This window comes from Strix uralensis, chromosome 1, assembly GCF_047716275.1.
Source record: "Strix uralensis isolate ZFMK-TIS-50842 chromosome 1, bStrUra1, whole genome shotgun sequence".
NCBI lineage: Eukaryota > Metazoa > Chordata > Aves > Strigiformes > Strigidae > Strix > Strix uralensis.
In genome coordinates, this window is record NC_133972.1 from 34,369,707 (window position 1) to 34,395,964 (window position 26,258).

At 52.8% G+C, this 26,258-nt stretch overlaps 3 protein-coding genes and 1 long non-coding RNA gene across 9 annotated transcripts in view; 3 read left to right on the plus strand and 1 right to left on the minus strand.

Moving 5' to 3' along the window:
- Positions 1 to 12,777, plus strand: part of HOXA3 (homeobox A3) — a 47,497-nt gene extending 34,720 nt beyond the window's left edge. For all 6 annotated transcript variants that reach the window (XM_074862149.1, XM_074862129.1, XM_074862138.1 and 3 more), the window contains 2 exons: positions 9,080 to 9,668; positions 11,101 to 12,777. In XM_074862149.1, coding sequence (XP_074718250.1) covers positions 9,197 to 9,668; positions 11,101 to 11,870 — 1,242 coding nt within the window. In that variant the 5' untranslated portion in view covers positions 9,080 to 9,196 and the 3' untranslated portion in view covers positions 11,871 to 12,777. The remainder of the gene's footprint in view (positions 1 to 9,079; positions 9,669 to 11,100) is intronic.
- Positions 12,778 to 17,229: 4,452 nt separating this feature from the next.
- Positions 17,230 to 19,395, plus strand: HOXA2 (homeobox A2). The gene is made up of 2 exons (XM_074891944.1): positions 17,230 to 17,611; positions 18,309 to 19,395. Exons 1-2 carry the CDS (start codon positions 17,230 to 17,232, stop codon positions 19,052 to 19,054), a joined length of 1,128 nt encoding a protein of 375 aa, XP_074748045.1. The 3' UTR covers positions 19,055 to 19,395.
- Positions 19,396 to 19,573: 178 nt separating this feature from the next.
- LOC141953416 (uncharacterized) lies at positions 19,574 to 24,471 on the minus strand. The gene is made up of 2 exons (XR_012631916.1): positions 24,355 to 24,471; positions 19,574 to 19,999 (listed from the first exon to the last, which is right to left on the minus strand). It is a non-coding gene; the product is annotated as an uncharacterized LOC141953416 (long non-coding RNA).
- On the plus strand, positions 23,751 to 25,231 carry HOXA1 (homeobox A1). The gene is made up of 2 exons (XM_074891956.1): positions 23,751 to 24,363; positions 24,803 to 25,231. The coding sequence occupies exons 1-2, from the start codon at positions 23,751 to 23,753 to the stop codon at positions 25,156 to 25,158; spliced, it is 969 nt and encodes a 322-aa protein (XP_074748057.1). The 3' UTR covers positions 25,159 to 25,231.
- Positions 25,232 to 26,258: the final 1,027 nt, after the last annotated feature.

Below are 26,258 nucleotides of genomic sequence, written 5' to 3' on the forward strand. Positions count from 1 at the left end.
CACCTCGTGCGTGGCTAACGCTCTCTCTTTTTCAAAGGTATAGAGTTTTTATTCCAGCCCTTAGTGAGGGATAATATATGTATGCCTTGCTACTAGCTTAGTCACTTCTATATGAAAAATTGCAAATTCTTCCTCTGTTGTAATGTCACGCTGACTTCACTGCAATGTCCACTGCTATACACTGTTACTGGTGGGTTTAAGTTCCAGTGGCCCACTTCTGCCATCCAAGCGAGAGTGTATAAGGCTTGCCCATAACACTGGATATCACCTTTAAAAAGAAATCCCCTTTTATTCGCTTCAGTGAAGTGCAGGTGAAACAGTAAGAGGGGCTATGCAGTTAGCTGAAAGTTTTCTTTGAGCTCGTGGGGGATGGTGGAAAGATTTAGGCAAGGGTGTATACACATCAGGATGCAAAATGCTGGAGTCACACAACTGGACCAGGAACACGTTAAAAGCGTGAACTATCTGCTTTTCTTTGACTCCTTCCAGAAAAGTTATGTGAGTTGGGGGTTTCTTTTGTTTGTTTAGCTTATTGTGTCAATAGCACAAGTTAAACAATCTTACAGGGAAGATGTGGTGTGTTCGCACACAGGCGAAGCTGCCTGGCTCGGGGGCTGCATACAACATTGCTCTTTTTTTTTTTTTCTTTATTTTTTTTTTCGCCTTTAGGCAGAGCTCCCCCTCCCCATTTTTTTTTTCATCGTTAGAAACCTATAATTTTGTGCATCACTCAAACTAGCTGTATAGGAAATGCGTAAGCACAGGTTTAACAGCAAGGTCCCAAAAGGTTTTGCAAAATTCAGAGCCACGCCAGTGAAGGAAGGTGTATTCTTCATAGTGTGTTACAAGGACAAAAATCAACTAGCCTCTTAGAAGAGACTCTTTTTTGCCTTTGTCAGGTAATTATAGGTCTTTTTAGTTTCTACAGGAGCCCTGATGTAGCGTGTGGGAGTTGAGCAAGCCCCGTACAATGGCAGGGTAGAGGCGGCTGGGGGTGGGGGGAAGGCTGGTAATCGTCCCATTTAGAAGGGGGCTGGAAATAATAGTATTAAGATTTGGGCTTTCTTCGGGGGTTGCAGAGGACATGCGACGTTGAGCAGCGTGGCGGGCCTGGGGAGTAAATGCCAGTTAATTAGACTAAGTATCAAAGTGCAGTGTAATCCCATATTATGAGAATTCCTTTTACCTTCCAATGGGCTTTGTGTAAGGAAATATTGGTGTGGGAGGAAAAAGAATCAAACCAATCTTCCCCCCCGTCATCTCCATCGCGTGGATTTTTTTTTTTTTCCCCCTCCCTTAAAACTCTTCTTTAACATATTGGGTTAAGGCTTTAAAAACGAAAGGCTAGCGCGAAGAAACCCTGTTCCTTCAATGATTCCCTATTTCAAATAAAAGGATTTAAGTTGACGTATGACCACGTGAGCACATAATACAGCGCATTATTGTGGCATTTGGAGTGGAGACCCGGTCTGGCTCCGTCTGCGATTACGCTTTTCCAGTTTCTGTTCAGCGCAAGCACTGCTTTCTATTATTTTTTTTTTTTTTCCCTCCTGCCCCCATCACCGTCCCCGCAAGAGCTGGCCATTTCGCTGACAGCTTTCATTCCTTATGGAAAGGTTATTGTCGAGCCGAGAGGACGAAATGCTTCGTTAGAAAGGATGGATTTTATTTTAAGGTATTTCCGTTGATTGTTCATTTATGTGGTGAGTTATTGCTGTTCCAGGCAAAGGTCAGTAGCAGAGGCTGGAGTGAGTGCGTGTGTGTGCGTGCGGGTGTGTGTGTGCACCCGGAGCCAGGCTGCTTCCCCCTTTGTTTCAATTTGCTGCGGTAAATATTCAACTCTCCCCTCGCAGCGAGCAGAGCAGGGAGAGTTTGCTTCTTTATTTATTTTTCTCCATAGAGATCCCACACTGCTGTTGATGGCCAGCTGCCTCAGCTCCAGCCCCTCCATTGCCATCTTATCGTTATTTATGATCGGCTGGAGATGGGAAGCGTCTTTTACTGTCGTGTTCGGATTCCCCCCCCCCCCCCCCCCCTTAATTTTATTTTATTATTTTATTTTATTTGTGTGCTTGTGTGTTTATTTATTTATGTATTTGGGGAAGTCGGAGAAAACGATGAGGGGGAGGAGGGGGGGGGGGATGCTCCTCGGTCGGGGTCGTGCTCGAGTGTGCGGCGGCGGCGGCGGTTGTTGTTTTATGGGTGTTTGTTCGGCCGCTGCCGCTCCGTAAATCGATGAGCGTGCGATCGTGCTGCCATTTTATTTATGATGCTTTAGTGGTACTTTGTTTACCGTGCGCGGAGGGCTGCATGGGCGCTCAGCTCTGTGGCAAAGCTTCCCCTTCCCAAATGAGCCGAGGGGCTCTTTTCTTTATTTCTCCTCTGTGAGAAGGAGCTGAATCAAGAGCCAGCCACGGCTTCTATCAGTAAATCAGCCTTAGAAATGTGGGTTTTTTTCCTGTCGCTCTGAATGGGGATCTGGAAGGCGATGATAAAAAGGAGAGGAGTGGGAATTATCTTCTAGGAAAACCTATACTAGTCCTAAATTCGTATGCATATCGTCGTTTACATAAATACAGATATATCCGTACGTATAAATATGTAAGTATTTGCATATAGTTATAAATCTGTGTGCGTAGCTAGATACAAAAAAATGCACTTTAAACGACGAAAATGAAAGATTACTTGGCTGTCCAAGGAGGCCAAAATGCCCTATAAAACGACATTTCCCCGGTGTGTCCCGGCTCTGGGAAAGGTCGGAGCGCTGGGGCTCGCTTTCCTCCAGTGTCCTCTGTGCCTCTCGCCTATTCCTGCTGTACCATTTTGTGCCCAGTTACCGGGTGCCTGCAATTACTCATCTTCTAAGGGGTCAGAAAGGGAGGGGGGGAGGGAGGGAGAAAGGAAGAAAAGCGAACGATGATAAAAACTCCGCTGAAAACAAATAAACGAGGTTATTTCCACTCGGAGCTATTCGCGGCCGTTCTGCAGAGACCTGCAGGGCGGAGATGTTGGGACTGGTTTCTCGCTTTCCTGCTCTTTAAGCCGCTCTCAGAGCAGAACTGACCCAAATAAATGCTATTTCCCCTTCTCGCCATACTGAAGCACGTTGTCCTTTCTTAGACCCGGCGTTTCTCTCTCTTCGGCCAGGGGAGGAGAGCTCTTTCGCACCCAGCTGTGTGTCTAAAAGCCAAGGTTGGCTTTGCCGTCTTTTGAAATGAGCCAAAACGCGCCTCAAAAATAAAGTGCAAGCTTTAATTGCAGCTCAATTACTTGGCAGCGTTTCCTCTGATTTATGACCCAGTTCGGATGCATATTGACCCAGTTAGAACACTCATAAATAACACAGTCCAGCTCTAGAGCAAAAGAAAGCAAGAAGAGTTTTGGAGGAGAGGGGGATTTCGGCGAGTTGTGTAAATAACCTCAGCCTGCTGAGCAAATAGCAGAGTCCGTTGCCGTTCTTTAGTGTTAGAGAATATAAACAGTAATTCAGATTAAGCACGGCTTGCTTCGATAGTCCAGTTCTTCTCTAAGGTAGCTAATATCCCCTCCTAACTCTCTAACGACTTGAACAGGCACCACTTCCAGAATTGGTCCCCCTTCTCCAGCAACTCCCCACCTTGCTATTTTATCCCTAAGAGATCCCCCCCAAATCAGCCTGAATTATGGTGCTGCCTGCTTCCATTTCAGTGCATCCAAGGACAAAGCGCTCTACAGGCATTATTTTACTCGGAAACGAAGAGTAATTCCATGAAAGGGACTGAGTCCCGCCGAGTGGGAACCTTCGGGAAGAAAAGGCAGCTCATTTCTGACCCGGGAATCAGCCCCAAATGCTGCCGGTCCCTCCCCGAGCTGAGCCCTATCGCTCTCCGAGGAATGGAGCAGAAAGAAAATATTCGGCCTCTGGGAGGGAAAGACAGATAAAAGCAGCGGGGATCTGTGCGTTGGGACACTTATCCCGACATCATAGGAGACATTAAAAAAAAAAAATCATCTTCTCATGTTTAAAATTACCTCTTTGGGGAGAGAAGGGGGCGTGGGGAAAGGGGACTAATAGGCGAAATCTCGCAAAATACTCTTTGCAGGCAGCAAGACGAATGGAGGAAACACTTGAGTATTCCTATGAACCACTTCGGTTCTCACGATTAAAGTCCCTCGCAAATCCCTTCAGTTTTAAAAAGACCCCCTCCCCCCGCTCCCCGTCCCAGCTCTTAAATACAGACATGGAGTCAGAATATTCCGCCGGAGATCGCTCCAAAGTTTAAGCGCGCTCCCAGGAAGGGATCGCCCCGGTTTTCGGCAGGGCTCCCCGAAGAGGCAGGCTGCCCGGCGGCCGCAGGTTTCCGCAGTCCCCAGCTCTCTCTCGCTTGCCAAATCCTCCGCTCCGGTCCGGGGGGCTCCGTCGGGGCGCAGCGCTGCCTCTCGCTATTTGGTCGGGCAAGAGGGCGAACGGCAACTCAGCAGTTTCAGAAGAAAGTGTGGGGTTGATTATTGACTAAAAAGACTTTTTTTCTTCCGATGCAACATTCAAGGGATTGTTTGAAGCAAAACGCATACGCGGGATTTTTGCCTCTTCTCTCCTCCTACGCTGCCCGCTTCCCCTTTCATGTGGTGCCTTCTCACTTATGCCATAAGGAGCAAGTGTTTTCTGTTTTAGTGCTCTGTTTACAGCTTTGGTGCATGAAGTCATAAATCTTGCATAGCCATAAATGACAAAAACCATTGGTATGCGTAAGAGGCCACCCCAGCCTTATAGTGCTTTTTATTTCTCGCTTCCCCCTCGCTTTGTTTGTGCTTTAAGATGACGCCGGGCTCCCCCGTGCTTTAAACGGACTAGTTATATTTTTAATGCCTTAATTAACGAAGTAACGTCAAATTTACACCTAGGCATTATTCGGAGCCCATAGCCGAGCCACCGTCTGCCAGGGGAGCAGGGACTGCAACTTTATTTAAGTTCTCGTTTGCACGGTGGCTGCTGTGTTTCTATTGCGGGGAAAGGGGGGGACACTCCCCCCCCCCCCCAAACTCGGGGCGCTGGTGAAAGAGGCGAGTGCCTTCCCCGGTACGGCCGAGGGGGGGAGGCGAAGGCGAGCTGCGCGGCGCCGGGCCCGCGTCCACGCGGGGCTGCCTCCCACGCGTCCCCACGGGGGGCTGCGGGCACCCCGACCCGCCTGTGCAGCACATGTGTGTATGTGGGAGCGCCTCTGTGCTCGTCCCGGGCGCTGGGAATATTTGGGGGGCGGAGGGGGGGGTGTCTGTGTGTACATCTGTGTGTGTGTGCGCTCACGCATGCATGAGTTAATAATTAGTAACTCTAATGATTTCCAGTGTGGCTCTGAAAGCATTGCCCAGAGCGGGGATCCTGGTGGGCTTCGGTTGGCTCTCCGGACCCAGCCCCGGCTCTTCGGGCTTTGCTCCCCTCCCCGGGACTCAGCCCGGGGCTTTGAGGGGCTCCCGGCGGCGGGGAGCGGCAGAGGGGCTATTCCGCAGCCGCCCCCCAAGCCCACCGGTAAGAGGGACAAACCCAAGGCCCCCCCAGCAGCACCCCCGGAGGCTGGTGAGAGAGACCCTTTGTGAGCGCCGTTTGTCTTCATTAGCATAATTTTCCTGGACTTTGGTGACGCCCGGGTACGGGGGGGGCCGCACTCCTTCACTGCCGCGCTCCTCCGCTCCCTCCCCAGCCCCCACCCTGCCCCAGGCTTCCCCAGGCGGCCGCCTTTCTTTCTTCCTTCCTTTTTTTTTTTTTTATTTTTCCTTCTTTTTTTTTTTTTTTTTTTCCCCCTCCACTCCCCCCCACCCCCCTTTCTCCTTTCCTCTCTCTCTTTCCCTTCCCAGAGCAGCCCTGGGAAACATCCCCGTCCTCCGTGCCCCGCACAGGGGGAGCCCGGCGCGCCGGGGACCGGCTCGGGGCAGGGTGGGCAGCCTGAAGCGGGAGGGGAGCGGGAGAGGCGGGTGTCCGGAGCGACCGTCCCCATCCCCTGCGGGGCAGGGCTCGCCCCTCCCGGCCGGGGGGTGCCGGGTGCGGAGGAGCTGAGCCGGTGCCCACCTCGCGGCCGCAGGGACCGGGCAGGGGCAGGCAGCTCCTGCTCCCTGGGTTGTGTCGCCTCCAAAAAAAAAAAAAAAAAAAAGGAGAGAGAGAGCATGCTGGCTTCCGCCTCAGTCGTCAGAAGTTAAGGTAAGCAGGCCACAAATACGCTGCTATCAGTCGTGAATGGCGGAGTTTATGTCCCAGTGATTTATGACCGTAGACTTAAATGTCGGTTCAAGAAGAGTTCACAAGCTGGGGCTTCCTTCCAGGCAGTGACTGATACCCTTACACTTCGTGTTCAGGCAGCTCTCTCTCCTCTCTTCCCCCCCCCCCCCCCCCCCCCAACCTTCTCTCAACTTTGTCTTTATCTTTCAGGAAATCTTTCAGGGGGGCTGCCTGCTTTTTCGTCCTAGAGTCAGACTTTGGGGCTCGGCTGAAAGTTACAGGGCAAAGATCTGGTGTGTTTGGTGGGGGGGAGAGCGGAGGGAAGGAGACAGTAGAGGAGAGCTGAAGTGGGGAGTGGGGGAAACGGGGGGGACTCGCGTCACCCAAGCAGGTTTCATCTGCTGTCTCCGGGCTGTCTGGGTGGGGGGAGAGAAGTTGATAAAGGGCATAGAGGTGTATTGCGCAAATGGAGATGGAGCCGATTAAATGGGCGCTGGAAATATTGGGGGCCCATCCGTGTTTGTGAGACCTGGCCTTTTGTCTCCGAGGGAGAGAGGAGAGCTTTTCCCATCCCAGGCACCGGCTGGGGTGGCAAACCTCTCCCCGCCCCCCCCCCCCCGTTAGGGAGCTGTTATTATCGTGATCGTTGTCGCTCTTAATGCCTCTATTCCCGCTTTCGCCAGGAATGGCCGGGCACTCCTCAGGTTACCCTCGTTTCTCTATAACTTTGTAGGAAGTGATTAACTTGGCGAAGCCAAAGGCGGGAGCTGTTTTTTTCCCCCCTTTTTTTTCCTTTTTTCCCTTTCCTCTCTGGAAGGCGGCTGACGCTTCAATAATATTTTGCCTTCCGATTACAGTTGCCTATTGTCTGCGGGCAGGCGGCCGCGGGAGCTGCGCACCCCACATCCTCGCTCAGCGCTGCCCGTCCTGCCTGCGCCAGCAAACTTCCAAGCGGCCCGGGGAAGGCGAAATATTTGATGTCGCGACCATGAAAGGCGGGTGCCTTTGTAAAATTACTGCTGGCTCATTATTTCCTCCTTCTCCTCTGGTAGTGGTGTCTATATTCTCTCTTTCAAAGGAATTGAGAAAAATCACACCAGGCCTCGATAGCATCAGGAAGGAGAGGCGAGGAGGTGGAAATTGTGTGCGCGCCTCAGATCTCCATTGGCTTATTAGCTTAATAACATCCAAAAAGCTTGATTAGTGCAATAACAGGGTTGCCGCCCTGCTGTAGGTGTGTTACCTTCATTTTGTTACGCTCTAACAAAGGGAATACTGTTTTCTAAGAACTTGTATAACTTGAAAGGCGTAGAATGAGCTCGTTTGGTGCATGTGTTGTGTAAGGCTTTTCGCCCCTAAGCATTTGTCCTCGTTAGATGTTGCGGGGGGCGGGGGGGGGGAGGGAATATCCAGCTGCTTAAGTACAGGGAAAGTGGCAAAAGAAACGAGAGTTCTTCTGATCCGAAAAGACGTGGTTGTTTGTTAGCAAGGGGGTAGGGGCACGGTGAGGAACACACTTTAATTTCTGAGAACAATGTGAGCGCGTGTGGAAAGAGCCCCTAGATCGGAGATTACGCACAGGTCTCCTCTCTCATTAATGCGGGCGATTGTTTAACTGGTTATTTTCAGGCAGGTGAGCAGTACACTTTAATCTGGGAAACAACAAAATCCCAGAAAGAAAGAAGGACGGGGGACAAAAAGGGGAGGGGTGGAGAAAGGGATTCGCCCGGGCAGGAGAAGCATTCTCTGGGTTTGTGTCCACCCTCTCCCCAGCCAAGTGACCCTCATACATCAAATTACATAGCAGTTTCCAAGACAGAACCTATTATCGCTAAGTTGGAAGGAAAGTTCAAGCCGTGGTCATGGAGATGAACGCTGGTTTTTCAGGTTCCTGGTGTGTTTTTTTCCCCCAATCCATCATGTTTTAACAGGTAGGATCTGGCTGATTCCACGAAAAGTTAGTGTCTTGAAAATAACTGCTGAAAACCCCCCAAACCAACAGCGCCAAAGCGCCCAACCTGCCCCTGCTGGCCTCGCCGAAGGGGCTTCGGCGGCGCCGGGGACCGCTGAGGCTCCAGCCCCGCTGGCGGGTGGGAGGCGGGCGCGAGGGGTGCGTGGGGCGGCCCCGCCGCGCTGCGGGGCCGAGCGGGAGCGGCCGCGGGTGGCGGCTGGGGCTCGCCCGGGCAGAAGCCGGAGCTGCCGGGGTGCATGACCTGGGCGGCTCGGGGTGCTGTGAGAGCACGGAGGCGAGAAGGCGCTGCCTTTGTTTATTTGCCTATCGAGCATCTCACAGGCAAGCCAAAATCCGTCACTCGGGATCGGGGTGGGTAAACACCCCCGGGTAGGAAACCTTTCCACCCCTCTCCTGCCCCCGCCACACGTAGGCAGGAACGATCTCATGTGTTTCGTTGTACGAAATACTTCATGTATCGAAGTTGTACGGAGAGCGGCAACCTAGAGAGAAAGGCTAAAAATAAAATTTCGCCGATTACAGGAGAGGGTTTGATCCTAGAGCTGGAATGAAGGAACAGCCCAGCCCCTTCGCATCACTGATTCCTCGATCACCCTTATCTCAGAGACTGGTATTAAAACAGCCTCTCGGTGATAAACGGTCAACCCCCTTGCAGCATGGTGCCCTACTCTGTTTCTTAAGAAGAAAGAAAGAAAAAAACCTAGAAAGCCCCTATCCTGGTACAGCAAAGCACATATTTGTAGCTGCCAGTAAATCCAAGCAGCTTTTATATCGAAATGCTCTGTGCCTGAGGCCAAGTCATGCTGCTAAATATTGCTGACCACTTTTTCTTTTATGGCTTTCATGTCACTTAGCTATTGAAAGTAAGATGGATTTGTACCATTTCTTCACCCTGCTCTGCTCTCCCCACACCCCAGGTCTGCCCGGAGAGGCCATTGGAGGAAGAGCGCCACGTGACAGAGGGGTGCCAATGTTATTCTCCAAGGGTGTCAAGACCCTGTCAGTTTGCGAAATAAATATTGGGAAACAACGAAATGCAAAAAGCGACCTACTACGACAGCTCTGCAATCTATGGTGCCTACCCCTACCAAGGAGCAAATGGTTTCACTTATAATGCGAGTCAGCAGCAATATCCTCCATCTTCATCACTTGTGGAAACTGAGTACCACCGCCCCGCGTGCTCCCTCCAGTCTCCTGGCAGCTCCGTGTCCCACCACAAGGCCAATGACATCAGTGAGAGTTGCATGAGGACCCTCCCCAGCCAGCCTCTCCAGCCCCCTGGCCTCGCCGACCCGCAGGCCCCACCACAACCACCTCCGGCCCAGCAGGCACAACCTCCACCTCCATCCTCTGCCTCACCATCTCAAAATGCCAGCAGCAACCCTGCCCCGGCCAACCCCACCAAGAGCCCGGCTCTTAACTCGCCCACCATGTCCAAACAGATATTCCCGTGGATGAAAGAGTCTCGGCAAAACACAAAGCAGAAAAACAGCAGTTCCAGTTCAGGTATGAAACACGCTCCCCCCTCTCCCTGGGTACCCCTGGGCTGGCCACGCATCTGGCGGGGAGGAGGGCAGCCCTGCCCACCTTCACTTCAGGCAAGGGAGGGAGGGGGATTTTTTCCTCTCTGATTTGACCCCCTCAAGCTTTTGGAAAGGGGTTGCCAACTCAGTGAACAAACCACCCCCTGCAAAACTTTCCCAGCCTTGCAGGATGGGTCTGAAGTGGTATTTTTTTCCTGGTGGCTGAACCACTTGTGCATCTATCACATTTCCTAGGTAATCCCCCTCCAGTAAATCATGTCAGTGCGAAGCAGCTCAGGCCTTAAGCCAGAGGCCTGTCCCAAGTACTTTGTTGGCACGGTGCTGTTAGATTAATAAGACAGTGACCTATCTCTGCTGAAGTGTAACAGGAATAAAATAGCTCATAATCATGTGCAGGCAGGATCAATGCCCTGCGTGCAGACAGAACCTCTTCCTATTTTAACAAGCTGATTGGCAAAGTTACAAGCTTGGTAAACAAAAATCATTCTGGAGTGCCATAAACTTCAGCCCATAAAATAATATCTGAGGGATGGAAGTGTATATTAACGCTTTTATTACCGGAAGAAACCCAAATCAATAACACCGGTGCTAGCTCCAATGCTCAGTAGTTGTGCTTATACTAACCTCTTCCTCTTTTTCTCTTAAATGTGCCTTGGAAATAGAGTCCAAAACTTTAGTGAATGTCTTTGCCAGAGTGCTATTTAAAGCTCTGGTAACACTGCTGTTTACAGCCTTCCATATAATGTATTTATTTTATTAAAAAGTAGTAACATTCAAATATGCCTGTATGCCTCCACGCAAGCCTAGCCACCGTATGTTCTTCTTATGTATATTGTACTTCCCAATCACTACCATATGTTTATGCTATATGTTAGGTGTGACAGAAATGCTATACTGTCAATTCTATGCTTATATGTTATAATGTTACATGTAGATACCTAACCTTCAGGCATCTCTAGCTGATGTGTATATATCAGGGTTTTGGGAAAAAGAGGGCCGCGGATCTTTACAGCAATGGAGAAGAGCTAGTTCTTGAAGACCCTGATGCCACTATGTTAGCAGAGCCCTAGGTTCGCCTTCAGTTTCTAAACCCTCTTGTGTTTCCTTGAACCTTTCTTATTCCTTTATGCAAAGCTCAAGGTGGGGTGTATGCTGTCACCCTTAAAGGAAGCAAGCATAGTCATATAGTGGCACTAATGAGGTGAAGGAGTCTATCGAGGCTTGTAGGTTGGCACGACTGAGCTGGTGCCACGGGGGAGTACTCGTTTTGCATGTGGGCGTCCATCTCGCGTCTGAGAGCTGGACTCTCTGGGTGCTGGTGTTGTTGGCCATTGTGTGTGGTTGCTGTGTTGGGGTTCGCCATGCTGATTGTGTTCTTTGTGTGATTTACATAGGTGAGAGTTGTGCTGGTGATAAAAGCCCTCCGGGGCAAGCCTCCTCTAAGCGAGCCCGTACAGCTTACACAAGTGCCCAGCTGGTAGAACTGGAAAAGGAGTTCCACTTCAATAGGTACCTTTGCAGGCCACGAAGGGTAGAGATGGCTAATTTGCTCAATCTCACAGAAAGACAGATCAAAATCTGGTTTCAGAACCGCAGAATGAAATACAAAAAGGATCAAAAGGGCAAGGGCATGATGACCTCTTCAGGAGGACAGTCCCCGAGCAGAAGCCCTGTCCCTCCAGCTGCTGGGGGATATCTAAACTCTATGCATTCTTTAGTAAACAGTGTCCCCTACGAGCCCCAGTCGCCTCCGCCATTTAACAAGCCTCATCAAAACACCTATGGCATCCCTGCATCGTATACCGCTCCTCTTAATAATTGCCCACCTCCTCAAAAGAGATACACGGGGACGGCAGCTGTGACACCTGAATACGATACTCATCCTCTTCAAGGCAACGGTTATGGGAATCCACACATACAGGGAAGCCCCGTCTACGTAGGGGGCAACTACGTGGAGACCATGACCAATTCTGGGCCTTCCATCTTTGGTCTAACTCATCTCCCTCACCCTCCCTCTGCCAACATGGACTACAGCGGGGCTGGGCCAATGGCCAACAATCACCACCATGGACCTTGCGATCCGCACCCAACATACACAGACCTTACCGCTCACCATCCTTCTCAGGGAAGAATTCAGGAAGCGCCCAAACTCACCCATCTGTAAGAGACAGGAATCACTAAGTGGAACACCAAGCCCCCAACTTTTGGAAAGTACTCCCCCCCGCCCCTTCTCTCTCTCCTTCCCCCGCCATGTGCCGTCCCCTCCCCTTCTCATTTCTTTTGTTCGTTTGGGTTTGTTTTGTTTCCTTTGCTAAAAGCGTTTTCTAGTTTATGTGACGTAGCAATATTTGTTGCTTGAATTGCTCTATAGTTTCACTAGTGGATATTTATCTTTTTGAACTGTAGCCTTGTGTCTCACTTTGGGAGTATGCAGAGGCTTTATACTTTACCTTCTACACTTTTATCAAAACAGGGTATATGAACAAATTTTCTATAAAAGGAATTCTTAAATGTGAATTTGTTCGTACATGATTGATCCCACGGGGAAGCAATTTTTTTTATTGCACTTCTTTTAAATAGCGAGAAAGACATCAAAAGCGCTTGGACAGGGACTCCCTGGACAATTATTAATACGTGTAAGTCTTTCAATGTGTGTATGCTGGTGAACATTCAGATTTATTTATATTTTTTTTTGCAAACATTGAATAATCTAAGTGTTTAAAATTTTATTTATCCCCATTTGTTCATATTTATATATATATAAAAAATCTGTACCCTGAATATTCAGGAAGTATTTACCTGGCCATATGTTAGATGGCATATCGGCACGCGTAGGAAATATCATTTGAAAGGAAACTATAACTCCTTTTATTAAAAATGGTGATAACAATGATGATGACGATGCAATAAAAGCTGGGAAAAAAGATCACGGTTTGAATACTTTATGCTTGTAACATCCAGCTAGGCGGAAAGCGTGTGAAGCTGAAAAGGCTAGATTTGTTTTGAAAGTTATACATTCCTTGCTGCTCACGTTCTGAAAAAAAAATAAAGTTTTTATTCTGAATAATAAAGAGTTAAGAACACGTTCTTCGCAGCGCAAGGGAAGGGAGAGCCCTTCATGACGTGGGGAGTTGGGAAACTCGTCTGTAAACTCACACGAGGATCCGCTCGCCCACCCGAGGGCCCCGCGACGCCTTTTCAGCATTTCATAGTCAGGGAGAGGGACTGAGGGACTTTTTTTTTTTTTTTTTTTTTTCTTCCCCCCCCCCCCCGTGGGGTTTCAGGGCCCGCGGCTGCGGTCGCCTCCTCCCGCGCCCGCTGCGCGGTGCCCGCCCGGCGCGGAGGGCAGGCGGGCGCGGATCGCCCCCTCCCCGCGGGTCCGGTGGGGGGACCGGCCGCGGAGCAGCGCAGGGAGCGTCCCTGCCTCCCGCGCAGGCCAGCCGGGTGGGGGGGTGTGTGTGTGGGGGTGTGTACGGGTGAGTGTCTGTAGCACATGGGAGCCGCTAAAGCCCCGCGTGGGTGCGGGCGCGGACGCGGAGGGGCCGCCTCGTCCCCGGGCTCTCCCGCGGAGGCCGGAGGGGAGCCGGGCGGTGGCGGAGCCCCGGCGGCACTCGGGAGCGGGGGCCCCGGCCAAACCCCAAAGGCGGCTGGGGGGTGGGTGCCGAGCACCGCTGCCTCCGGATACGGCTCCTTCCCACCAGCCCCGCTGCCGCGTCTGCCCTTTTCCTTAAAGAAATGGATTTTCTATTTTTTCTTTTTCTCCTTTTTTTTTCTTTCTTTTTTTTTTTTTTTTTTAAATATTCTTTTTTATTTTATTTTGGGCTTGTTTCATTCTTGCTGAGCTGCCTTCCCTCCCCACCGCAGTCTGAAGCTGTGGGGGAGGGGCGCCTTGTGTTCCCTCTCTTCCCGGGGGGGGGTGTGGGTGTGTGTGCGTGTGTGTGTGTGTGTATGTGTGTGTGTGTTGGGGGCGGGGGGGGCACACACGGTACTGCAGAAGGGCGACTATCCCGGCCCCAAACCGGCACCCGCGGGGGTCTCCGGTCCGACTCGGCTCGAGGAGGAAGGCAGAAACCCGCAAGCGTGTGCTTGAATCCGATTTTTCTTCCTTTCAGGCGAAATGTCTGTAATTTTTAGATTGAAACTTGAAAGATAAATCAAAACGGACCTTAATAGACTAGGTAAAATATACCCCTGCACGTTTATAAAGACATATTCATATGCTGTGTAGATAATAACGCACGCTGTTCACCATCTGTATCTTTTAGAGCACAGCAAAAAATGTCGCCATTTTGGTCTCATGCTGAAATATTATTAATCTTTGGGCTTTATCTTGTTCCCAGAACCATCCTTGCCTGATGCTGAAACATTGTCATGCATCCATGAATCTATATAGAGCTTTTCTGCATAAATAGATAAAGCATGCTCAGTCAAAGAAAGGGATTGCAAATATATTTATACCGTGCTGTTTATTCTATAGAGAGATATGTAACCGTGGAAGGAAAGGTTATGTAGTCTGCTATTTTTCATTGAAACCTGGTTATAACCCAAAACGGACCAACGACTGATTATTATTTTGCAGGCGAAGGAAGCGTTTTTGCAACATTGCAAGACGTTGCTCGTTTCAAATGAGCTCCCGTATAAAATTCCAGCCGGCCCCCCACCCCTCGGATCGGTTAGGTTAGCTACAACAAAAGGTAACGGTACAATCGGTGATTCTTATTGTGTGGCTCCTTTAGCACCACGAATTACATTTAGAAAAATCTTCAAAGAGAAGGAATTTGGCGTTCCACCCCCCTCCCACTTCGAAGAAAGAAAAATACAGGCGAATTTGCCCCCTGTCCAGAGACCGTGCTCAGCGCCTTCTTCGGAGCTTGTAGGTTGTAAATAAGAATTTGTATTTTTGCATTTAAGATTCGCACGATTAAAAGATCCCTCTGGAGGCAGAAGTAATTGATTTGCCCAAGAATTTCGCGTCCTCTCGCCAAAGGTTTCGTTCCAGGTGGTTTTTGTATTACACTGACCGCAAGAAACAAATGTGCAGAATAGAGACACCCACACAGGTTTTACTCACAAAGCCTGGTTAAAGTCCAAACCTCTCTCTTTATTATTTGTCATCCTGCTGTTAATCCCAATATTTTCCAGAGGGAGGAAAAAAAAATTAAAGAAAAGAAAAAGAAAAGCCCGACCCCGAGGTAGGCACTGAGAAGCAAAATAAAACCGGACTTTTCCCACAAGCAGCCCAGTCCTCTGCCAGCATATTTTAAAAGCAGCTTTTTTCCTTGTTTACTTGCTTTTCTTGCTCTGCCTCTTTTCTCGGCCACATTTGATCTTGGAAAGAGCAAGAAGCTTTAAATGTGTTCTTAAGGGCCAGTAGCTGTCAAACCTTTTGGCGGCCAAGATTGATCGCGCGCAGACACCACCAGAGCTTTGTTTGGACTAAAAGCAAGAAAATTAAACCCCTTGCATTTTCCAACAGCATCGATATTTGTAAGGCATCCCTTTTGAGGGATTAAATGACAAGTCTCGTTCTATATTTTATTTAAACAAGCAACCACCAAAAAGCCCATTTAAAGCCTCCCGGCCCCTCCCCTCCCCCTCTCTCCAATGCCTTCGCAGATATGCTACATCTTGTGGGTGCATTAACTTAAAACCGATTTTTTTAAATGCACTTCGTGCAGTCTGGATGCAGACTGATCCGCTGAGTGCTTGTGGTCTTGTTTTCTCCCCCCCCCCCCCCCCTTCTTCTTCTTCTTCTTCTTCTTTTTTTTTTTTTTTTTTTTTTTTTAATTACGAAGACGCTAGCCGACCCCTTTTTGGCAACTCCAAAAATAAATCGAGACGGCACCGCATCGCGCTGGCGATGGTCCCTGGCTCCTCGAGGACGCGGCGAGCGGCTCGGAAGCGCCTTCCCCCCCGGCCCCCCGGCGCACCCCACCCCACCCCGCCGGGCACCCCGGGCTCCGAGGGAAGGCGAGCCCCGTCCGGGCTGCCCGGGGCGGCTCTGACCATAGGATTCATCGGTCTGGTGACTGTGGCCGTCATTGTCATCGCCCTCTCGCCTCAGTCTGGGTGGAGAACTGTGCCCAAAGCATCCAAATTCGGGACTTGCCTCGACCTAGCAGGGGCGACTGGAGACGGCGGCGGCGAGAGCCAAGCGTCGGAGGCGAGTGCCGTCTCTCAAGTCATAACCCGGCGGCATTTTCGCTCTGCCTGGCCCCGTGAAAACAAACCCGCTACCAGCCCATATAGTTCCTGGTAATCGAAAATACTCACCAGACCCAGCCTACTACGGTTATTAAGCAAATTATGCCAGCAGACGGGAGTATCGTTTGCAAGCTAAGGCACAGGATTTGGGTTTTTTTTTAAAGAGGCAACAGCCAGACGCGTTTGCAGCCTCGCGATTTGGCTCGCCCAGAGAGGTACTCCTAGGGTTATGTTTTACGATCCAATCCCGGGAAGCCAACTGGAGAGGGAAGTCATGAAGCACAAGGGCTGCTGCCTATGTGATTCTTCCCCTAGAAGCAAGGTTGCTGAGGAAGATCCTGTGAAACAATGGCTCGGCACCGGCGGCCAATTGTTCTCCGTACTGTACACCCGATAGCCACCAAAAAAGGGGGAAAAAAATAAAAAAAAGGAAAAAAAAAGGAGAAAAAAGAAAAAAGAAACAAACAAGAAAAAAAAGGAAATAAAAAGGAGCCCATCGAGGCTGAGTCGGGAAGGAGAAACTAGTTTTGGAGGAAGTGCTATTCCTAGGAAAAAATCAAGACCCTCTGCTTCAGACTTCTGCCTGGGTGCAACTTCTTATGCGGGGGCCTGGCGGTGTCAAAACTTTGAAGATTAATGGATTACTTTGTTAATGACTCAAGGCGTCAGATTGAGGTGCTTAAATGATTTGTGAGGTGCAAAGCGTTTTCCTGACAGTCCCAAACAATGAGAGAAGAGTGTGCGGGTGGAGGCGAGGGAGGCAGCAGGCTGCAGGACAAGCAGACACACACACACACACACGCACACACACACACACACTCGCTCTCTCGCGCACACACACACACACACTCGCAGCCTCGCACACAAACATATCCACGCACACGCACCCTCCCCCTCGCCCCCGATCATTTCAGATTAGGACGCCAAGGGGATAGATACTCGAGATATCATTTCCCTCTTTAAAAAAAGTGTAAATAAAGCCTTTCTGGCCCCCAATGAGGCGTTCCTTCCCGACTTTTTTGGATCAATCAAACAGACAGTGGCTTCTTTTGATTAAAGCCCAAATTGTCATTGGGCAGAGGCAATCATGTGACAGCCAATTCGGTCCAATTTCAACCTTGTCTCCATGAATTCAATAGTTTAATAGTAGCACGGTCCCCATACGGCTGTAATCAGTGAATTAGAAAAAAAACACCCCACCAGCGATCTTCTATGCTATATTTTTTTCTCCTCTCTCTCCTTTTTCCTGGGCCTTCCCCCCCCCGAGCCCCCTGAATCCGAGGGAACTTTTTCTCCGCGGGGGCTGCCAGTTGAAGGCCATGAATTTCGCATTTGAGCGAGAGATCGGTTTTATCAATAGCCAGCCATCGCTTGCTGAGTGCCTGACATCTTTTCCCCCTGTCGGTGATACATTTCAAAGTTCATCAATCAAGAACTCGACGCTTTCACACTCGACACTGATTCCTCCTCCTTTCGAGCAGACCATCCCCAGCCTGAACCCCGGCAGCCACCCTCGCCACAGCGGCGGCGGTCGCCCCAAGGCGAGCCCCCGCGGCCGCAGCGGCAGCCCGGGCCCCGCCGGCGCCCCGCCGCCCCCGGAGTACCCCTGGATGAAAGAGAAAAAGGCGTCCAAGCGATCCGCGCTGCCGCCCGCCTCGGCCTCCGCCTCAGCCGCTGGACCTGCCTGCCTCAGCCACAAAGGTCAGTCCAAAGACTCGCCGCCGGCCCCGCCGGGCCGCTTTTTTGGCTCCCCGCAGCCCCCCGGCTTCGCGGGGGGACGAGGCGGAGGGGCGGGCGGGCGGGGAGGACGGAGCTGGCGGGGCTCTCTGGAAACCCGAACTTTCCCCAAACTTGCCTAATGCGGGATGATTTATTTGAGTTGGAGCTGACCTCTCTTGTCTCGCCGTCCTAGAGTTGGGATATTTGACAGTAATGAAGAGTGATAGATTGCTCCCGCTCAGCTAAGCAGCTGATGCATTAATTATAAATTGCGGTATGGCTAATATAAAGTTTGCTCTGGTGTGGGGAGGTTGGGGAGCTGGAGGCGGTGATTTTGCGGAGGTGGCCGAGGGGCACACGCAGCACCGGGCGCTCAAGCAGCGCAGCACAATGGGTTTACTGCATCCAGAGGCGGCCATTTTGTTGCAGTTCCTATTTTATGCTATATGGACATATAGATATAGACACAGACGTGTGGAGAGAGCACTGCCCCCCCCCCACCGCCCCCCCCCCCCCCCGGGATGCGATGTGCTCGGGTGCTGAAATTCAATCCGTGCATTTATCTGTTTTGTGGGTGCGTGCGTGTGGTTTTGCTTTCGCTGTTCTGGCGGTGCTGCTTTGGGGTGCGTGTGCCTGTGGTGGTGGTGGTTTTCTTTTTCTTTTTTTTCTTTTTTAACAGACCCCCTTGAAATCCCCGATAGCGGTAGCGCTGGATCTAGGCGGCTGAGGACGGCTTACACCAACACCCAGCTTTTGGAGCTAGAGAAAGAATTTCATTTCAACAAGTATCTCTGTAGACCAAGGAGGGTTGAGATTGCAGCCTTGCTGGATCTGACCGAGAGACAAGTCAAAGTCTGGTTCCAGAACAGGAGGATGAAGCACAAGAGACAGACCCAGTGCAAGGAGAACCAAAACAGCGAGGGGAAATTTAAGAGCCTAGAGGACCCCGAGAAGGCGACGGAGGAGGAGGAGGAGGAGAAATCCCTCTTCGAGCAAGCCCTCAGCAACGTCTCCGGCGCTCTCTTGGAGCGGGAAGGCTACGCTTTCCAGCAGAATGCCCTCTCCCAGCAGCAGGCGCAGAATGCGCACAATGGCGAGTCCCAAACTTTCCCCGTTTCGCCTTTAACGAGCAATGAGAAAAATCTGAAACATTTTCAACATCAGTCACCCACTGTTCAAAACTGCCTCTCAACAATGGCCCAGAACTGTGCAGCTGGCCTGAACAATGACAGTCCTGAGGCCCTAGATGTCCCTTCTTTACAGGACTTTAACGTTTTCTCCACAGATTCCTGCCTACAGCTTTCAGATGCAGTTTCCCCCAGTTTGCCAGGATCTCTGGACAGTCCCGTAGATATTTCTGCTGACAGTTTTGACTTTTTTACAGACACACTCACTACAATTGACTTGCAGCATCTGAATTACTGAGAAATTAAAGACGTCCTCTCCAAGGGTCCTGCTTTCTCCTCCTTATTCTTCTTTATTTTCCCTGTGAATTAATTTTATTTTTTCCCCCTCCTTCTTCCTGGTCAGTATTTTCTGTTTATTACCTCCCTCTGCTGTGCTATTTTGCCGTTTCTTACGAAGTTTTAGTTGTGTTCAATTTTAACCTAGCCACATTCTAGGTCCTTCTATGAAAGCAATATATGAGGTCTGTAAGAAAGTGATCATATAGGAATTGTATCTTCACTTTCTTTTTATTTTTGTATTGCATTAGGATGCGTTGTCATAAGTATTTTTGGTAGAATAAATTCTTGTTTGCTACAAGGAGCTTTCTCTTTTTTCTTTCTCTTTCTCCCTCTTTCTTTCTCTCTCCTTTCAAGACTGATAACATGATGGGTGTTTCTTCCCCTCTCTCCTACTCTTAATTTACTAATAATCAAAATCCAACATTCTGACTACAAGCTCTCGCCTTTTGGCAATTTAGGACATTTATTAGAGAGGAAAAACATGTTTGAATGCTTTATTGCGAGGGTTCTCACAAGGGGAAAAAAAAAACCAGACCACCAAACCAAAGAAACTAAAGCCTTTCACAGCTTTGATGGAGACCTCTTCCTTTTAATGTATAAGTGTAGCATTTTATCTCTGTGAGGATACAAAGCTTGGAGATGCTGAGCTGTAACAAAAGCACGAACGAGCACTTTCTCTGTTACAGGCAAAACATAAGAGAGACTCAGTAGGATAAGCGTCTCCTGCAGAAACTAGCCTGCTCCATACACGAAAAGCTCTTTTGGGGAAATAATCCTGTTTTTCTAGAAAGTAGTGCTTAGCAGCCAGCAAGCTGTTTCAGGAAGTGTATCTTAAAAAATATCAGAGCTCACAGAGAATGCGCTTGATTACTTCTCACTTGCTGAGCGGTCCAAGAAATCAGCCCTGGAAGGAGAGGAAACGGAGAAGTTAGTGCCTGTAAAATCAAAAGGGTGGCAGAAACGCGGGGGGGGGGGAAAGGAGCATTTAGGCAGGAATCCGCCCCTCCGCTCGGTCCTTTAGAGGGGCGGTGCGGGGACACAGCCGAAGGTATTTTTCTGTTCAAACCTTCTTGCGGGACGAAGGACTGATAACGAAAAGGGGAACCTCTGACTTTAAAGTTACAATTTCCTCGGGGCTCCCCACTCTCTGCTGGCGCCAGCGAAGATGGGCTTTCAGAAATCTCCACCGAATCGCCTGCCACACGAACCCCAAAGCGGAGGGTGAGCCCCGTCCTTCGGGCTAAAACCGAGCAACAGATGCCAGCGGGGCTCTGCCGCTCGGGGCCAGCGGATCCCGGGTGGGTGCGATCGCGGGTCCCCGTGTGCGTGTGAGCGCGTGTGGCTCCATCGCACAGGCGAGAGGGGCTGGAGCGGGGGGTTTGTGGACGGGGCTCTGCTGCCCGTCCATGCGGGGAGTGTTGTCTCCCAGCCCTGCAACACGTTGTGGAGCTGGGATGCGTGGGTTATAGCTGGAAGGGCTGAACGCAATTCTTCCGAAAGTCATAAATCAAACTCTTTCTATGAATGAGAATGTCATCAAAGAGATCAATTGCAGGAACACATGCACAAATAAAAATCCTCTTACGTATTTGCCGGGGCTGGGGATCCCCGTCTAAAACCATTAAGTGAGAAGGCGTTTAGTCATAATTCATTTTTATTGCTCTTTTAAAACAACAGCTTGGCTGAGCTGCGGACGAGGCGAAACCTCGGCCCTGCTTCTTCTCCTCCTTCTCTCCGCTCCAGCCCTGTCCCTGCGGAAAGCGAGCAGCCTCACCGGCATTTTAACTCCTCTGCCACTGGGTTAAACTGGATCGCAACGTGCACGTACGGGTTGAGGTTTCTTTTGTGCCCAGATTTCTGGATGCTGACAAAGCTTTTTTTTTTTAAAAAAAAAAAGGAGAAGGAAAATACGCTACAAGATTTAAACTTCTCGCAAACTCCATTTAAATAAATGAGGGGGTTCGGCGACCAGGAGTCGCCTCCGAGTCTCCCGGCGAGCCCTGGGGGCATAGCGGGGGCACACTCCCACAGAAAAGCCTGAAGAGCCGGGATCGCCCCCTCGGCCCCAGTCCCGGGGCAGGAAACGCGGAGCGGAGCCGCGGAGGGGCGCGGAGGGGTCGGGCCGGCCTGCGGGCAGAGGGAAGGGGCGGCAGCTCCGCCTCGCCGGGCCGCGGAAGCGGGCGGGGGGTGTGTGTCCCCTCTGCTCTGGCCCTTCTCAGTGATGCTGCCCCCACGCACAGTACAGGCAGCAAACCCCCAAAACCCCACCAGAGACACAATGCAACAAAAGAGACAATGGCACGAAAAAGGGAGAGAAAAAAGGATTTCAGGATACTGGAGACTGTAAGAGAGGTGCTGTGATTCGGCGGAGTTAACGGGTAAACCGGTTCTATTTATAGTAAAATATACATTTTTTCTTGGCTGGCTGAAAAAGCGCTGAAAAGATGCCAGCTCTTTTATTAGTAAACAGTCCCAGCGGCCTGTCTTTTTTCTCTGCCTTATGCAGTATTTATCACAACTGGTTTACAAGAATGAAATAAATGTGTTTACAGCTGTAACCGTAGCCAAAATTGGTGCAGTATAATGCCATAAATGCCTCTAGAGTGTTGTTGCTCTTGTCCTCCACCCCGCCCCCCTGGAGTTTAAGAAACTGAACCTTTCCAGAGGGCTGTTAACCACCCGTGTTTGCGTAGTAAATCAGAACAAATAAAAATACTGAGGGCATACGGATAGACGCGTGGTGGAGAGAGCAGCCCTTCGATTTTGGCTGGTAGTAGAGAGGCCATGGAGGTGGCATGGGGTAAGGGCTGACCTAGTAGTGGTAGGAGAGCTTTGCACCTAGGAGAGGATGTTGTAGTTCATGTGGGAGGGAGGAGCTTGAGTGTTTCTGTGTGTGTGTGTGTGTGTGTGTGTGTTCATGAGCAGGGAGAGGTGGCGGGGTAGAAGAGCCTTTTGGATTTTAAAACAAGAACCTAGAGTGAGAACAGAGAGACGAAGGCGCCGGCTGGAAATGCACCTGCAGAAATAGAGGGGGCAGCCCCTCCTGGGGCTGGTGGCAGGGGACGTGACTTTCCATCCACCTATCCCCGAGGTTAACGCTTCGCAGGACGCCTCTCTGAAGCGTGTTGGTGCCGTCCTCTCTCCCTGCAGACGACTGGGTGCCCCGGGACGGAGGGCTGCCCGGCCTTTACCTTCCCTTTCCTTTTCCACACACGGAAACCGAATATGAGGTCGCAACCCACATCCCACCACGGACCATTTATTTTTTTTTCTTCCCGTGGGGGTGGGGAGGGGTAGGTTTGAGTCGATGCTCAGCGCGGTTCCCGAGGGTCCTGGGGCCGCCTCTGCCACTGGCCATCTGCCACCTCCCTCCGCCGCCGGGCCGGGTGGCGGAGCGCAGGGACAAAGGGGCCGGGGCGGCGGGCCCTGCGCCTCCCGGCGCTCCTCTGCCCCTGCCCCGGGCCGCCTCCCCGGGCCGCCGGCCTGCGACCCGCGGCACCCCGGGCAGCCTTCCCCCCGCCCGGTCCCAGGGGGGCAGCGACTCCGCGGAGACCCAGCAGATGGGCTGCGGAGCCCGCGGGACCCCGCCCAACCACCCGTCCCCCTGCCCCCGGCGCCTCCTCCCCTACCCCAGCCCCGGGCTGGCGCGGGTGAGCCCGGCGGAGGTGCGGGGGGAGCGGGGACGCGGGCCAAGGGGAGGCCGGTGGGCCTGGGAGAGCACAATAGCCGTCAGTCCCAAAAGCGGCTCATTTCCATGCTAATGTCCGCGGCCGCCTGGTGATGCGGCTGGACAAGCCCCTTTAACTCTTGGCGTCGCGTCGCGCTGGGACTGCGATGGGGCAGGACCAGCGAGATCCCTCGGCCCCGTTCCCATCCCCATCCCCGTTCCCCATCCCCATCCCCACCCATATCCTCGGCCCCATCCCTGTTTTCCGCCTTATTCTCATCCCCATCTCCATCCCCGTCCCCATAGCAGTCCCCAGCCACATCCGCGGTCCCATCCTCATCCCCCTCCCAATGCTCTCAGCGCTGTCCCCGCCGCCGCCCCCGACCCCTCCGGCCCGTACCGCGGATCCAGAACCCCTCCCCCCCGACCCGCGGCTCCGGCCGGGAGACGGGGGGCGGGGGGCAGCGGAGGTGCCCAGCACCAGCTTGACAGCGCCGACAGCCGGGGAGGCGCCGGGGCACCCTGGCTGTAGCAGCACGCACTCACCCTGGAGGGGACGGCCGGTGGGCTCGGCGGGCCGGGCGCAGCCTCCGGGTGTCTCCTGCCTTCCCCTCTCGGCCGGCGGGCGGGACCCCGGCGGCGGTGGCGGCGGGGCGACAGCCCAGCCCAGCCCAGCCCAGCCCTGCCCCCCCTTCCCCCCCTCCCCGGGGGGCCGCCGCCGCCCTGCCCCGCGGTGCCGCGCCGCGCCGTGCCGCGCCGTCGGAGCGCTCGGCGTTTAAATGCCCCCGACGCGGCGATCTATCAGCGGCAGGAGCCGGGAAAGTCCCGCAGGCGCCGCAGCCATTGGCTGCCGCCCCCCACGTGCCTGCCCGCTGCCTGTACCTTCGTGTCATTTTCCTGCCGGCCCCATGGAGGAAGTGGGAAAGTTGGCGCGGCCCCGCCGGACGCTGAAGACCCGGTGGCGGCGTGACAGAGGGACGCGGCGAGGATGAGCTCCTTCCTCGAGTACCCCGTCCTCGGCGGGGAGGCGGGGGGCTGCGCCGCCCGCGCCTACCACCCCGACCACGGGATTACAACTTTCCAGCCCTGCGCCGTCAGCGCCGGCAGCTGCAGCGGGGAGGACCGCTTCCTCGCGGGCCGCGGGGTGCCCATCAGCCCCCACCGCCACCACCACCACCCCCCGGCCCAGCCCGCCGCCTACCAGCACCACGGCGGCCTGGGGGTGTCCTACGCGCACCCCGGCTGCGGCCCGACCTACGGCGCGCAGGGCTTCGGACCTGCGTACGGCCCCTACCCCCTGGGGCAGGACGCGGAGCTGGGCGGCGGGTTCCCCCCGTGCGCCCCCGCCGTGTACTCGGGGAGCATCTCCTCCTCCGCCGCCGCGCAGCACCCGCACCAGGGCTACGCGGGGGGCCCCGCTCAGTACGTGCCTCCCCCCTACGGGCAGGAGCAGCAGAGCCTGCCCCTGGGCACCTACAACCATGCCCTGTCTCCCCTCCACGCCGGCCACCGCGAAAACGCCCGCTCCCCCTCCGCCGAGACCTCGCCGCCGGCGCAAACCTTCGACTGGATGAAAGTGAAAAGAAACCCACCCAAAACAGGTCAGTGGCCGGCGGGAGGGCCGGGGCGGGGGCCGCTGCTCTCCGTCTCTCTCTCTCTCTCTCTCCCTCCCTCTGCCGTGGGTGCGGGGACAGCGGCGCGGTCCCCGCGGGGCGCGGGGCGGGTGGGGCGACCCGCACCTCGGGGAGCAGCCGCGGCCGTCTGCCCGCGGCGCTGGCGCCCAGCACCGCTTATTCCCGGCTCCCCCTCTCCGCCTCTCTCGCGGTCATATTTCTTGTAATTCATAAACCACTTATCAAGTTTCCTCTGACACTAGAGGCTGACTCCGGTTTAGCACCTCGCACTCCATCACTCACCCTGCCGGGGCTTCCCTCTTATCCTGAGAAGTTCTCGCTCCCTATCGCTGAGCCGGTGTGGACATATTGATTACGTCGCCTATAAATCATTTGCGCTTACTTACCGCTGCATGTCCCCTCGCAGGCAAGGCTGGCGAGTACGGCTTCGTGGGGCAGCCCAACACCGTCAGAACTAACTTCACCACCAAGCAGCTCACCGAGCTGGAGAAGGAGTTTCACTTCAACAAGTACCTGACCCGGGCCAGGCGGGTGGAGATCGCCGCCTCCCTCCAGCTCAACGAGACGCAGGTGAAGATCTGGTTCCAGAACAGGCGGATGAAGCAAAAGAAACGGGAGAAAGAGGGGCTGCTGCCCATCTCCCCCGCCACCCCCACGGGCTGCGAGGAGAAGGCGGAGGAGTCCTCGGAGAAGTCCTGCTCCTCGCCCTGCAGCGCCTCGCCCGCCTCCTCCGCCTCCGACACGCTCGCTGCCTCCAACTGAGCCCCGACGCGCCCCGACGGCCGCTCGTCGCCACCGCCCCGCCACCGCAGCTCGCCTCCGCTCGCCGCGGTTATGTCCGTCCCTCGCTCGGTCCCTCGCTCGGTCGGTCTCCCCGAGAGGTCCCGCCGCGCCAGCGCCCCCCCCCCCGCCCCCAGCCGCCCGGCCCCGGGGTTGCCGGCTCTGCCGCCCGCTCGCCTCCCAACCACCGGGTCCCGGCGCCTTGGTGCCGGAGGATTTTCTTTCGCCACCCACCCGCCCCCCCCGCTTCTGCTGGAGGAGCTGTGTTGGCACACGCGTAAGGGTCTCCCTCCTCCGCTGCAAGGACGCTCCTCCGAGTTTCCCTGAGTGAAAGACAGGTTATCTAGGGTACATAACCTCACGAAGAGATGCACTATTGCAAGTGTTTACACGACTTATAGGACTTTCATCCCCTTAATTTAATGTATTCTTTGTTCGTGTCTATGAGTTTGTTGCTTGTAAATACTTTGTCCGAGAGATTTATCTTTTTACAGATTTTTCTAGAAATGACGTTTCGATTATCAGGTTAAGCAGGGTGAGCGCATTCGCCAAACTGGATCCACTTTTATATTGGTAAAGCCGACGACCGCATCAAGTAAACGTCTTAAGCTCAAGCAGATACCTCAAAAAAGTAGCGCTATTTCTTTAAACGTGACGAACAAGGCTTCAATTGCACTAGGTTTTGTAAACCTTATCCGGTGTGCTTGCCCCCCTCCCCCCCCTCCCCCCCCCCCAATGTGCTGGATTATACTCAACCGAAGGGTATAACCGTCCAAAAGACCTCACCTCTTCCTATTTTCATATTAAGCTTCCTCTAGACTCGATGTCTTTTCAACCTACTCGTGAATGTGACGAATGGCCAAATGAATGTATCATTTCTGTGGTTGGTGTCTGGACCATTGCATGACGCACCGTGCTTTGCTGTACTGCGGGTACACTGAGTTCTATCAGTTGTCGTGTGTGAGCGAAATGTCCTCCTGATTTTCTGTACAATCATGAAAGGCTCTGGGATTCCGCTGGTGATGGAAGCCAGGGCAGGATTTACGGGTCCTTATAATGTCTGTAATAAATATATTTCACTT